Source organism: Marmota monax, unplaced genomic scaffold (assembly GCF_021218885.2).
Source record: "Marmota monax isolate L192 unplaced genomic scaffold, Marmota_monax_Labrador192_F-V1.1 WCK01_AAM20220418_F8-fsc00017, whole genome shotgun sequence".
NCBI lineage: Eukaryota > Metazoa > Chordata > Mammalia > Rodentia > Sciuridae > Marmota > Marmota monax.
The window spans coordinates 7,597,766-7,613,266 of NW_026695241.1; the positions used below are offsets into that span (position 1 = coordinate 7,597,766).

The following is a 15,501-nucleotide window of genomic DNA, read 5'->3' on the forward strand; positions in this document are numbered from 1 at the left end:
TCTTCTGATATGTTGATAAACATTTTAAGGAGGACATATTTTATAACATCTTAAATGCATAAAATAGCTTTTACTGGAAAATTATTATACATCAATCTTACACCTTAAGATATAATATAACTGAATACTGGAAGGAAAACCTTTGCTTTTTAAGATAGAACAGAAACCCTGTACTTAATTTTTTCATACACACACACACACACACACATATGCTTCATGTATACAATGTTTATATACAGACAGGTTGACATAAAGCATAGAAATATGTATGCATGTCATCCTGTATATATGTAATATTCCTCCTAATAGCGTTCCATTAATTTGACCAGAGAACCAATACTTACGGGGAACTCGGGCAATAGCATTTTCATCCAGAAGCATTTCTGCAATTCCTTCCCGATCTATATCAATTTCATCTATGTATACCATTTCAGTTAAGGCTCGTGCTTTTAAAATCCAAGCTGCCTAAAAACCACGGAAAAATAAAATATGGATTAAAATAGCATTAGAAATACTAGATAGCTTACAGAAGCTAGCCATGATTTGTACTGTTTTACTTTTTATTGAACATGTTTACCATTTAACACATTATGCTAATTTAAAAGGCTATATCAAAAAACTAATGAAAGAAGGCAAGGTCATTATTAACCAAGAAACCACTAGTATGTCAATTACCTCACAAATAGTCTCCTAACATTTCTTTTTATAAGTAAAGAAAGATCCTTAAAAAAAGTTTTATAGAATAATAACTTGAGCGCAAATTAATAAAGCTACAACCACTGTGCTCTTTCTGCCTTCCTCTTTCAGGGCCAAGACTTTCCTGAAGCCTTCCCTAATTCTACAACTTAAACCCATAGTCCCCTTGTCTTTCTCAAAATCTTCTCTGAACACCTCTAGTCTGGTGATACTATATTTGACTACAATTATCTGGGCATATGCTTATCCTTTTTTATATTTTCAGAATGCAAGTTTTTTTTTAAATGAATTTTAATATTTATTAATTTTTAAGTTTTCGGCGGACACAATCTTTGTATGTGGTGCTGAGGATCGAACCCGGGCCGCACGCATGCCAGGCTAGCGCGCTACCGCTTGAGCCACATCCCCAGCCCCAGAATGCAAGTTTTTTTACCTTTTCGCTTCTGAGTTTTCAATAGTACCTATCCCATGGTTTCTGTATACAATAGGCATTCGAGAAATATTGGTTTGAATTAAGCCAAGATCAATTTCTCTTGATTCCTAATAACTAATCAACACTGGTAATTTTGTAATCTAGTCTGCAGAAAACCTGCTAGTATGGGGGTGAACACATGGAAAAGGTAATTAAGGAATCTGACCTAGAAAATATCTTATCTGCTCTGCGTTAGTTTGAGAAATTCAGTTCCCATTAAACATACAAAACTGCTTTACCAGAAACCATACCTTCTTGCTTCACTAGAGAAGTAGTGAAAGATAAGGTAGGTGTCCCATGGAGAACTCTCAAAGGAAGAAGGCAACTCTTGAAGCCGCAGCACAGACCTGACTCTAGAATCTAGCGAGAGCAGCAGCAAGGGACATTTGGGAAGGGATGAGGACTAAATATTCTAGGGATCTGGCTGTGAAGGAGGGTGAATGAAGGCAAAGGAGCCAAGATAGGAACCGTTGAGAGCTACAGAAGGTCCAAAAATTCCTTGCATAAAAAACCCAACATGGATCCTAATTTTCCTGAACGTATCATCTAGTGGATTGAACGGCAGAGCAAAGCAGTGCTTGACAGTGACAAATGTGTGTTAGAGGAAACAGATTTTACAGAAATTGGAGAGTGGAGACCCTTGTGAACTAAAGTTATGTGAATACACATATGAACATTTTTTAAAAGAAAATTAAAATGTTATGCTTTCATTTTAATGGGAATAAAAAAGGCTGTCTTCACAATATATTTCAGTTCCTAAAATTTGGGGGTTGTGCTTTTCTGGATGTGATTTGCTAATTATCAAATAACTTTTAACAAAATGTGGCAAATGTTTTGTGTGAATTTTATACAATTGAATAAATAGAACATGGACTCAAAGAACCAATTTGTTCTTTTAAAAAATCAATTCCAATTGAACTGCCTCTAGCTGTGTGAGCCACCAAAGATAAAAATGATCTGAGGTTTTCACTCATAAAAGATCAGGAAAGATGCCAGATCTTATATAGTTATTCCCAGGGGCCAGGGAAGTCATCACTGGCTTGAACTAATGGTTTAATTTTACTTCAAAGATGGAAATAAGCCATTCTGATTTATCTTAAAACTCCACAGTAGCTGCCCTGAAAGTATCTGATAGCTTTAAATTTTCAAAAGGATGTCCTTTGCTCGGGACTCTGGTGGACAGGAAGAAGGACTGCAATACTTTCTGTTGAAACAATAAAGCAGGACATGGGTTCTGCTGGTTTTCATGAATACCTACTTTAGGGCCACGTCTGGGAATACAAAGAAGAAGTCATAGTTCTAGTTTTAGCTCCAAAGAATTCCAGTGTAATGGGAAGATGCAATAATAAAAATAAAAACTAAAAAGAAACATACCATGGAAGGAGAGAGGAAAGACCCCTAGCGGCCTGGAGGCAGACAGAGTGTATAAGAGGAAGAGTGTGGAGCTATGGCCAGGAAAAGGGGCCACGAGGTCAAAGGCAGGCTAGTTCGGGAGCTCACGTGTGTTTGCAAACTCTTCAAGAATAGAGTATGGTTGAAGAATCAGGCTGCACAAAAGGAGCAGTCAGGGAACAAGGATGGAGCAAAAAGCAGAGGCCAGATGATGACTTATGGCACATCAAGTTATAGGGTTTTCTATCCTGATGAGGAGCTAAAGAAGCTCTCAAACTATGATTTAGAGTCCTAGTTAATTCAGCTCTTTAAAAGCCAAGTTTTTATAATTAGGTATCATTTATACAGTCAGTTATTAGTCACCCAAGCACATACTTTATTTTGAACTATTTTAATGTTTGCACTGTTATCTCATAGTCTATTCTACCATACTTCTTACATCCACGCCCCTGCTAATCTCTTAATATTCAAGAGATGCACATTTTTATATTAAGCTAAAAGTGAATAATAGAAAAGCAAATCCACTATTCCCTCCCCATCAAATGAATAAATACTTTAGAATTCAAACAGAAACATCTTGTTCTATTCTCAGAGTTCTATTCACTTTTTCAAAAACATAATAGATCTATATTTGTTTCAATTTTTAAAATCTAATTCTTAAGAAATGGATCTAGATAGTAGAGGATAGGAAAGGTAGCAGAATACAACAGTTACTAATATGGCATTATGTAAAAATGTGGATGTGTAACCGATGTGATTCTGCAATCTGTATTTGGGGTAAAAATGGGAGTTCATACCCACTTGAATCTAATGTATGAAATATGATATGTCAAGAGCTTTATAATGTTTTGAACAACCAATAAAAAAATAAATAAATAAATAAAAGACTGCATTCAAAGAACTACTCCTGGCAATATGAACTATTCTTGAGGTTTTAATAAAAACAGCAGATGGGGCTTTAGCTTTAAAAAATAATAATTTTTTTTATGTTGGAAATAAGCCAAGTATGTTTTACAGCCCCAAATCCTCTGCCTGTTTTTTTTAAGAATAATAAAGCACACACAGTAATCTCAAATTGCCCCTTGAATCTGAATAAAACTATAAATTTCTTTTATTAGCTATGCTTAAAACATTAATAAATGGTAGCATCGTGCAACTAAAAATAATCATTTATGTAAATATAGTTGCATATTTATGTACTAGAAATATTAACAAATCAAAACTTTCTCCCAAACTACATGAATAATCATCATATCAATTATTTCCCTTATGTCTGTAAAAAACAATCCCATTTCATTCACCTACTGAGTTAAGTCTCTAGGACATTACTTTTTTTTTTTTTTAGAGAGAGAGAGAGGATTTTTTAATATTTATTTTTTAGTTTTTGGTGGACACAACATCTTTATTTTATTTTTATGTGGTGCTGAGGATCAAACCCAGCGCCCCGCACATGCCAGGCAAGCGCGTTACCGCTTGAGCCACGTCCCCAGCCCCAAGGACATTACTCTTGAGACATATACCTGCCAGCTAACATCAGGAAATATATTAACTTACTGGTTCTATGTATTGTGAGGGTAATCATATTTTTTAAAAAATATTTTTTAGTTGTTGGTGGACCTTTATTTTATTTATTTATATGTGGTGCTGAGAACCAAACCCAGTGCCTCACACATGCTAGGCAAGCACTCTTCCATGGAGCTATAACTCCAGCCCCCAGTAATCAGATTTTAGTTATGAAAATAAACATGAGGAGGTCAAAACTACTGGCTGAGCAAAATGCTTTATTCTGTTTCTTTTTATACAGCATACAAGACAGGGAGTTTTAAGGTATGTAAGAGATAATTTTGATAGATTATTATTAAATAAGTATACGAAACGAATATTATCTCTGATCTATTCAGATATCATATAAATCAGTAGTAATATTTTACACTCTGCTTACTCTATGCAAACAAAAATTTAGGCACAAGATTTTGAAGTGATATTGTAAAGCCTCATTTCTTTTCAAGTTGTAAACATGTGCAAAAAAGAAAAAACATTTTAAGTGTGAATAGTAAGGTCAAAAGAATCCAGCCAGCCTTGTTCCCTTTTAGATCATTATCCAGTGGATAATTAAGTCTACAGGAACAGACCAGGAAGAGAAATTTAGGTGCTACATGAAGCCTATGTGCCACTTAGAAACTTTTAAATGCCATTTACAGTGTTCCAGTCATACCTACAATGCATATTGTTGGTGTTTCAATTTAATTTTAATCAAAATCTTACAAAATTACTGAAGACAAAAACTTTGTCTTTTCATAATTTAGATCCTTCTTGAATAACTTGTATCATGGAAAAAAAAAAAAAAAAACAAGTTTCCCCAAGCATCAGTTTGTAAACCAAGATTATGAACATACAAAAGACAAATGTCATCCTTTCAAAGAACAGAGTGCTATATTTTAACCTACTTAACCTACTTACAGTGTTTAGTACTATACAAACCTCCATGAGAATACTTTGTATATTTGCTGTTCTAAAAGGCTTGGTCATTACACATGTGAACTTCAGATGAGGCTCAAATCCCTTATTTACCTCTAACACACTGGGAGCATTCTCTCTCACTTGGCAGGGCAAACACCTGGCCACATTTAAGCTCTCTGATTCGAAGCTCTTCTTTTTCCCAGACTCACTGGGAACCCATGTGGATAAAAGCATGGACTGGCAGGAGGCCCCACACCAGACTTCTTCTCCCAGAGTTTCCTCCTGATTCCCTGTCTTGTCCAGTTAGCAGGTCTCTCTGGCTAAATCTAACCACATTGGTTTGGTCAACATGGCTGTCTGGCCATTGTCCCTTCCTTCCTTTCTCACTGTGGCAGCTTCCTCCCTCCTAGAGCCATCAGGTCAGTTAAGACTCAGACCTTCCAGGCAGAGCTGGCCCACTCTCTTTAAGACCTACTGTCCTAACCATAATGTCTTTCCTGACATTTGTGGTCGTGCTGGCTCCAGGTCCCTTCCTACGCCCATGCCTCCCCTTGCCTCAGTCTTTATTGTTTTCATCCTCTGTTCAATCTTGACACTTCTATTAAAGCCCTAAGTCTTAATGAATAGAGCACATTGGTTCTACAAGACTATTCACATATACGAAAGTTGGAAATGTAAACATTTATTTACATAAGAAAGTACAGAATGCCTGCTTAGGCTTATTTTCTAATCTACAAGCCAAGTAGCTATACAGCAAATTTTCTACTCTACAGCAACAACTAAGCAATCATTAACTAAAATATTCTCTAAACTAAAAGCTATAGCTAAACCTTTACCTGAGACACCGGAAATTCAGGAGCGGGTTCCTGGAAAGCATTAAGAAGGCAGTAAACATTTTTAAGAAATGTAACTCCTAAAATAAAAAGTCGGAATGACTACCCAGGCATCTGTAGAGGAACTCTATTTCATTCAATAAAAATCCAAATATTAACTTTAATCTTTCTTCCCAAGTGGTCTCAAGAGTTCTATAAAACCAATGCAGATCAGAGAGTTCTAATGAATGTAACCTCATTCAGAGCACAAAGAGAAGGTATCTCAACATCTTATTTAATGAAGACAATAGCTCAGAAAGTAATGATAATTTTATAAATATATTAAGAAAACATTTCCTTATATTCAAAAATATTAAAATATTCAGGCTCTAGTCAGGGAGGAAAAGGAAAACTAAAGAATATAAACCTTTCTATGACTATTAATAAGAAACTAATTCAAAATGTAAAATTCTTTGTGAAATTTTTATAAATAGACTGTGAATACACATTAGTACTAGAAGCTAACGAACTCACCATCTTAAGTTACTATCCAAATTAAATAGAAAATCATTGGTTAAAAAGAGCAAACAGAACAAATTCACTTATAATATATCTACATTTGCATGTCTAGGAAGCAGCATCTGTTAAGCACTTCATCTGTATCATGTTTTCTTTGGAAAACTACTAAGAAATAGAAAGAGGGCGGGCTGGGCTTGTGGCTCAGTAGTAGAGAACTGCCCTAGCACATTTGAGGCACTGGGTTCGAGCTTCAGAACCACATAAAAATAAATAAACAAAATCAAGGTATTGTGTCCATCTACAACTAAAAATAAAAAATTTAAAAAAAGAAATAGAAAGGGAGAACCATGCTTTCCTATGGTTCTAAACCCCCAAAAGAACACCCCAGATACATTTTAAGAATATTCTCTGAGGAGCTAGGACTGTGGCTCAGTGGCAGAGTGCTTGCCTCACATATGTGACGTACTAGATTCGATCCTCAGCACCACATGGAAATAAATGAATAAAATAAAGGTATTGTGTACAACTGCAACTAAAAAAACTAATTAAAAAAAAGAACATATTATCTGAGGGCTGGGGTTGTGGCTCAATGGTAGAGCACTTACCTGGCATGTGTGAGGCACTGGTTTAGATCCTCAGCACCACATAAAAATAAATAAATAAATAAAAATAAAGGTATTGTGTTCATTTGCAATTAAAAATTAAATATAATATATAATATTTATATATTATCTGAGTAAGCAATGTGTGAGCTATATAAATCATTTATATAGCAAGGAATATGGCAGGAACATCAGAGGAAAAGGTTAAATAAGGAAGGTTGGAAACAGTGAAGGCAGTGAAGAATGGGAGTTAGAGAATATTTGGCAATTGACCGAAACAAACACAAGATGGCAACTAGTGAACTCACAGCAACTGGAGGTTTGCAACTCCAGTGCGCCTAAGGATATGGAAAAAGTGCAGATTTCCTAAATACAGTCCATCCTTAAGGAAATAGGCGTATGAGAGTGACACTTTGTATTTTCTTTCTTCTGTTCATCTCCAAGTTTGTATAGCCCATTATCTTATTTGAGCATAAAAACCTCTCTGAAGGAAACAAGTAGGTATTTTTATCCATTTTACGGGGTAAGGATCAAACTCACAGGTATTAAGTAATTTGCACAAGGGCATGCAAACGGTTGAAAGAAGCAAGAGCTCTTTCTTGTCAGTGCCTCTTGGAGATTAAAAAATATATATTTGTTAAAGAGCTGCAAGTAACAAGGCAGGACTAGAGGGTAAAGTTTAGGTGGGGGCTGAAGGTGTAGCTCAGTGGTAGATGTGTGCTTAGCACGAGTGAGGCCCTGGATTCCAGCTCCAACACCACAAAAAAGTAAAACACTAAAAAGTAAATAACTTTTAAAAAGTACCTTTAGGAGAGATACAAAACAAGCCCAATATGGATAGAGGGGCATTTATCAGAAGTGATTGTAGATAATGCTCAGAAAGGAAAAGAATATAACTAAAGGAGACAAAAGCCACTAGTAGTAAGTAAAATCTGAAGGATGCTTGTTATTCTGCTCAGGACTGGTAGATTCTTCCAGTGGCCTAAACTGAAACCACCAGTTCAGCCTCACAGGAATCTGTGCACTGATGAAGGGCTTGGCCAACACTCTCATGTTCTTCTGCCCCTTGGGAATATTTCTGTGTGCAGGTGAATAACAGGCAGGGGAATGATGTGAAATAAGAAGGTCAGAAAAGAAAATGAGGGACCTAGAGTAGGGAGGTGTAGAGACAGCTGAGGGGCTCTGTGGATGGAAAATGGAGTCGGGCCTGAACAGGTGTGAGGCAGAAGGCATGCAATTCCCACAGCAGGATCCTGGCGTCCCTCGCACCCATGAGGCACTGGAAACCTTCTCTGGGGAAGACACATAAAGTATAAGACAGTGTGTTACATGTAAAACTTATAGTTCCAAACAAATTATACATGAATTAAGAAGAGGGAGAAAAGCAGAAGGCATGGCAAATAAGAAGGGAATCAGAGACAAAGGAGATTATCCTAGAAATTATCAAATGCCTGTGATTTATGATCTATATCAACATTATTTCACCATCAATTTCACTGAATATTTTCCTTATAGATGCTTTCTAAATCACCAGCAATCCTTTCAGAAAAATGTAAACATGACAAATGCTACATGCAAATATCTACAGGGTAGGGGCTGGGGTTGTGGCTCAGTGGTAGAGAGCTCACCTAGCGTGTGTGAGGCACTGGGTTCAATCCTCAGCACCACATAAAAATAAAAGGTATTGTGTCCAACTACAACTAAAAAATTAATATTTAAAAAAAAAAAACTCCAGGATAAAAGCGATCAGAATCAAGATGGGTCAACTTATACCAAGGCCTAACAAAAATAAATAAATAATAAATAAAGCTGGAAGGTTATAACAACTGGGATCTCATGCACACATGCCTGATAACAAGAACTATGACAAAAGAGTCTGCCAGAACCACAACCTTGAACAATGACCACTGATACCTGAGACAGGAAATATTTCTACAAAGGACCTCTGTCCAGTAACTGTCCATTCAACCTTGAATCGACACCACTTTTGTTATGGATCCCTGAACACCCTTATTATTAATCCTGTGGCCAAAGATTATTGTTTCAAAATAACTTACATAATCCTCCTCATTTTGCCTTTACCCCATCCCCTTTGAATCTGCCCAGGGTCTCCAACACATGCGTGTTCTATACTGTAATACTCCCTACTTATTACCAAATAAACATCAATTTGACATTAGCTACATAGAGACAATAGCAGCTAACAATTATGGTTATTTACCATGTATTAAAGAAAACCCTCACACAACCCTTTCTGGTAGAGGTACATGACCATCTCCATTACAGCTGAGAAAATGCTAAAGCCAAGGTGCAGAATTAGTATCTGAACCTCCATATCCTGGGTCAAGAGCATGCGCTTTGCTGATTATGTGAGACGATAGGAAGGTCATCCACTGGTCTTCATTCCTATTTCTATGGCTATCAATACAATTAAATAGAAAGCACCAGAGCTGGGGTTGTAGCTCAGTGGTAGAGCACTTGCCTAGTATGTATGAGGCACTGGGTTCAATTCTCAGCACCATATATAAATAAATAAAATAAAGGTCCATCAACAACTAAAAAAATATTAAAAAAAAATATAAAGCACCAGGCCTTGTCCTTGACAACATGTTGCTGTAGGATGTGGGGAGACCAGAGATAGGTCATGGCTTGGCTGGAGAATTATTCTGGAGCAGGACTATGAAGAAGAAAAGTCAGGATGTTTCAGTTTGGAGATAGGGGGAAATTTTTTTTAAAAAAACTACCAGACCTTCATCTTTGAGTCTCAATTATAGTTTTGTGATTTAATACAGTCCACCCATATAGGAAACCATAGCTTAAGTTCACTTAGCCTAGTGAATATTTCTATGGGTATCAATACAGTTAAATAGAAAGGACCAGGCCTTATCCTGGACTCAAAGGATTTGGGCTTGATCCTCAGGAAGCCACTTAGTCATATAACCTTGAACAAGTCATATAACCTTCATTACCCTCTCAAATTGGAGCAATAATATCTTCTTTCTGGGATAGTTTTAAGGCCGAATAAAATCTTACATTTTAAAAAATATTTCATTATTTTTAGAGTTCTTTCACATATACTAGCATACTTAAGTATAAGGTTAAAAGACAAGCACTTAACCATCTATTTCATCTTTCTCAGAACTCAGAACTCATTCCCAGTAATGGCAGATCAAATTAAAACTTTGAATCTCCTTCAAAGTGGCTAAGGACAGGGGAAGCAGAGGCCACTGCCTAGAACCAGCAAGTCCCCATTACCATCCACTTCTGCTCACAGCAGTTTGCGTCCTTCCTTCCTCCCCAGAGTACAGCTTTCTCTTAGTTTGTTGTTATTACTTTGGAGAATTAACCCTCCAGATATTTCTGAATGAAACTTCCTAATTGCCAACAACACTTACTCTGGTTAATGAGTCTGCAGAGTTGTTCAGAATCCAGTAGATGTTGAGGTAAGACACAACAATATGTTGAGATAATGACACAAAGTAAAACTACCTCATGGAGTCCTTTAAACCAGAATAACTGCCTCCTGGAGTCTTTTAAACCATGAGTGAGCCAAGCTTTACTCAGGTCTGGCCTCTCATCCTTTTTTTATACCAACAAGTGGGAACTCAAGCAGATCTGTTTTCATCAGCACAATGTTATTATTCTGTAGCTAACAAAACTTCTTTCTGGGACAGTGTTCTAACTTTCTGGGATATTCTGTTTACTGTGTGCAGCAGCTTCCTTAATTGGGGAGATAAATACTTGCTGTTTGCAGCATAGTTGCATGTGCTGCTTATTACAGAACGTTCCCATAAGATGGAGTCACTCATGGCAAGTGACTTGCCTCATTGTGACTCCAAGTAGTAACAGAAAGGAGATACCTGTAAGAGAACAGAGAAATTGATGGATTTCAGAAGGCTAGAGAGATCAAGTGACCAAGTAGCCAAATGGAAATGTAATCTGTACAATTCAGCAGTAACAAAAATCCTTAAAATGAACTGCCTGAAAGTGTATGGAATCAAAGTATTAAGTCTGGCTAAGTCTCCATGGCCCCAAAGAGGAAACAAATTAAGAAACTGTACAGAAAGATATGTTTGGTGTAGAACATCTAATTGCTGTCTCAGCTAACTAACATGGAGCTCACTGGGGAGAACTGGTTTCTTTTTCATCTAAGCCAGTGGCTCTCAGCCTTTTCTCCACCTTCAAATCATTTATATAAGAACCCCCTCCCCTCCATAATGTCTCTCATTTTAAGTAGAGATGGATAGCAGGAGACGAAGAGGTGCACTAGAAAAAGCTTTTATCCCTATTCCGGTACCTAATTAATGCTCCCACCCTCAGAATCACCGATTTTAACAATCTGAAAATCTACCAGAAATCTCATCAATGAAATGAGTGTCTTTTAAAAACACCACTGTCTGAAAACCCTCCATGTTTTCATGAACTGTCTGATTGCAATGGAGCTAAGAAAAAAAAAAATCAGGACTGGTTTTACAGTCATGAATCTGACATATGGAACACAGAGAACAGTAATCAGATTAAGCAACTAATCAGGGTGAGCGACATGAGCTGAGAAAGCGAGCATTCCCTCTAGGTCATATCACTGTACAGAGGGCTGTCTGCATTTTCCCCTTTTATATCTAATAAATTTTTGCCATTTTTTAGTCATGATTTAAATAATACTTTGGGGGGGGGGCAGGCAATGCTGCTCTCTGAATTGGTTATTCTTATCATTTTTATCAAAAAGAGAAAAGTATGATGAATTAACCTGGTAACCTCGTCTTTATTCTTAGCAGATTTGAGCTTTAACATTCTTCATGCTTAGGGATACAGCCTTCCCTCTGCCCTCACAATTTTGTGACCGGGAAAAACGTCCAGGACCTATGTTCTTCAAGAACCCATCCCCATGATCAAACACAATATTATTATGTTCAACCTACCCATCAGTCCTTTTATAGCCAAATAAAAATGGATTACTCTAAGAAAACATAGTATTCATCAAGTATCACATCTTTCTAACTAGCTAGGCTGATGTAAAGCAGGTCTACACACTCTCTCTTTGAAGCTCACTGGCTCAGCATACAAGAAGATTCAAACATAACAGATCAATTTAGAGAGGTTCTCCTCATCTGGGAGAAAAATAAGCAAAACCAAAGTGAAAAAAAATAACACTATTGAAAATAAAAGCTAGCATATGTTTTGGGAAGAGAAAAAACAAAAGCAAAAATGAATCCATGTGACAATCAAAAGAAATATTTTCATTTCCTTGCTCCTCTATGTGCACGGGCACAGCTTCAAAATAACTTATTCATACTAAAATCAGTTTGGTGGCACAGGAATGGTAATTCAAATCATTATAAAGGAAAAGTACTCTGAAATGTGGAAATTCAATAAATGCCCATGAGGCTAAAAGAGCATAGAAGGTAAAGAGCCAACTGGGGGGTCTGAGGATTAGCTACTCCTGCTCTGGTCACATTTCTGTTAAAACTCTTCATAGATGGGAATATCCCCACCATTTGACACCCTCTACTGAAACAACAAAAGCACCATAAGAAACACCAATGATAACAATTACTACTAGAAAAACCTGAAGGAATCCAGGCAGAATTTTCTACATTAATTTTTTTTAAAACTGACACTCAAAACAAGAAATTCCAATGACATTCTTCATAGGAAAAGAAAAAGCAGTTATGAAATTCATCTGGAAAACTAAGAGGCCCAGAATAGCCAAAGCAATCCTTAGCAAGAAAAGTGAAGCAGAAGATATCACAATACCAGACCTTAAATTACACTGAAGAGTTATAGTAACAAAAACAGCATGGTATTGACACCAAAACAGGAATGAAGACCAGTGGAAAAGAACGGAGACAAAACCACATGCAAATGCAGTAGGCTTACTAGCTTTGTAATTTTGGACAATTTACTTCACTTTGTGCTTTAGTGTTCACTAAAGTGGAGAAAACAGCACCAACTCCTAAAAACAGTTGAGGATTAAATGAGATGATATAATAAAACTCTCTGCACCACATCGTTAAGCTACTACTCTTATTTTATCTACTTTGCAAGATTAATCTAAGCATTAGAAATACATGTAATTTACAGAATCTATGTCTGAAAATACTAAACATTTGATATAATTGAAATGAACACATAAAAAATCCTGATCACAATGCCTGTTTCAAGTGAAATCTCAATTCCTGGGTGCAGTGCTGAATGTCTCTACGGACTCAAGATTATAGGGTCTTAGACATCAATAAACATTGCTGTTTTACTCATAACAATATTTCCCAATGTGACAGCATCTCCTCAGGATAATAAGAAAGACATTTGACCCTTGCCCTGGTCAAAAAAAGGAATCACTCATCAAATAAATTTTAAAACTTAGGCAAAATTAGGTTTATTTTCTTCAGAACAACTCAGAGCCTTTAGTATGCATCTTGAATCCCTAAGAAGGGAATATACATTTCCCAAATGCATGTAATGAAGAAACTTTTTTCACTGAACAGCTCTTGGGACTAGTGTTCAGTGGAACACTGAATGGAAACTACCCTAATTTAATGGAACAATGGAAAGAGCAAGTAAAGTTCTTGCAAACCATTGTGCTTAAAACAATGCATGGAACATCAAAAGTTTTTGACAACCCTCTGTCTTAACAAAAGTAAGTGTCAACGTTTTCTCACAACTCCCAAACACATTTGATTATGGAATCTTTTTTCCCCCCAGGATTTGTGGAAATACTGTGCCAAGAAACACCCTTGGAAAAATGCTTGTCTGCAGAAACTTGTTCCTATTTACCAAAGTCAATTACCAGGAACAGAACCTAGCTTAGCATTACCACTAATATGGGTTGTTCGGGAGGAGATATACTCTTGGAGGAGATATACTCTCAACAGTGTTCATCCTTAGCTGGAAGCTAAGGCACACTTACACCTCCCCTCCACTTTCCTTTTTTTAAAAAACACCAAGACATCACAACTAGAGGAAAAGCTGGGGATCCAGAACTGTCTAGGTACATTCCACATTTACTAGAAGCACTCACTAACAAGCTGCCATAAATCTACTTTTTCTTTCATTCTTTCTTTTTTCTTTTCCAGGAGTGACCTGCCCATCAGTTGTACCTCACACACTTGGTTTATTACCCTTTTCATTCATTATTTATTCAAGTTCCCTTTCAACCAATACCATCATTCCGTCTTCTAGGGAGACTTTCTGTCCTATCCCTCCCTCCTACAATTACAGTTTTCTTTGCCCAGGTAATTTCTTTAATAATAAGTGTATCTTTCCCCTTCATACATTCTCCTTTATCTTGCGTATTTGCCTCAAGTTGAACTCATGGTCCAGAATCAAAAGTTCCTCCACTTTTGGACAACTGTCTAAAGATGAGGTGATAAGGTCACTTTTGATTCAAACGAAAAGGCAACTGGGTTAAAAGGGGGTGGAGAGTCACAGATCTCTGTTTGCACGGGGTTTGCTGTTTGTTGTTTTTTGTTGTTGTTGTTGTTGAGACCATACTGGAAGAGAGCTTAAGAGTTTGTCCAGAAGCAACTAAATGGAAAATCTAAGTTACTTAACAAGAGAAAATTCAGGGCACTCATTCTGGGTAACTTAAAGAAAAGGGATGCTGAAGTTTGCAGAGGGAGCAGTCAAGGCACAAAACTAGGGACCCCGGGGGACGCCGAGGGCAGGAACTTGTCAGCCATGGCTCCAAGGGGTCTGGCTCCAGGTGCCTCTGCGGCCCTCCTCCCCGGCCTCCCTTCCCCGGGGCCGTGGAATGCCCAGAGCCCTCAGCCTCTGCGCGAGGCTGCTCTGGCTGACGGGGCCGGTCGGTACCTGGTCATAAGGGGACTTCTCCAGCATCTGCGTGCACAGATCCGCGCAGAGCTGGAACTTCCTGCGCCTAAAATAGCTCCAGGCCAGGAGCAGCGGCTCCATCTCCGAGCCCATGGCGGCCCAGACCTGCCCGCAGAGCACCCAAGGGCCAGCCCAAGGAAAGGCCCGGAGCGCAGAGCGCCTAGCGTCGGGCTCTACCCGGCAACGCGCGGCGGCTGGGCCTTCCTGGAGAGGTGCCCGCCGCGCGCCTGAAAACGGGAAATAGAAAACGGCGAGCAGAACTCAGCATCAGAATTTGCCCCAACGTGGCTGCAAGAAAATGTGTACTATTAAAAGCTGTAGATTTCATTAATTTCGAAAAGTAAGACACCATAGCGGTTGTGACTTAGACACCTCGCCTGGGGTCCTCCACCCTCCTAGGAGGCGCAGTTGCCTAGCAACCCACGCTCAGTTTTCCCGGCTGTCCCCAAAAGTTCCGGGAGACGACCCTGGGTGGCATCTCCATCCTCCTCCTCCCTAAATCCTAAAACTCTGCCGTTTCTCCAGGTCCTTGTCGCGGAATCTTAATGTTGAGCTACCCGGGGCTTTAAAGATTGCTTGATCCGATCCACTCCTTTTACAGATGAGAAACTGAGATAGGCTTGGAGAAGAGAAATTATTTACCTAAAGTCTCGTGGAGTCAGGGAGCTCTGACTGTAATATGGGTGCTACAGGCTGTTAATATTTGTTAATTCGAAGA

The 15,501-nt window shown here is 38.0% G+C and overlaps 1 protein-coding gene across 3 annotated transcripts in view; it reads right to left on the reverse strand.

Annotated features, from left to right (window-relative positions):
* The window catches only part of Ttc8 (tetratricopeptide repeat domain 8), a 48,843-nt gene extending 33,873 nt beyond the window's left edge, over positions 1 to 14,970 (reverse strand). For 2 of the 3 annotated variants that reach the window (XM_046440695.2, XM_058577762.1), the window contains exons 1-2: positions 14,763 to 14,970; positions 345 to 465 (exon numbers count right to left, since the gene is read on the reverse strand). In XM_046440695.2, the coding sequence (XP_046296651.1) occupies positions 345 to 465; positions 14,763 to 14,876 (235 nt within the window). In that variant the 5' untranslated portion in view covers positions 14,877 to 14,970. Of the gene's footprint in view, positions 1 to 344; positions 466 to 10,348; positions 10,814 to 14,762 lie in introns of all 3 variants that reach the window. The other variant, XM_058577763.1, reaches the window with a different exon arrangement.
* Positions 14,971 to 15,501: the final 531 nt, after the last annotated feature.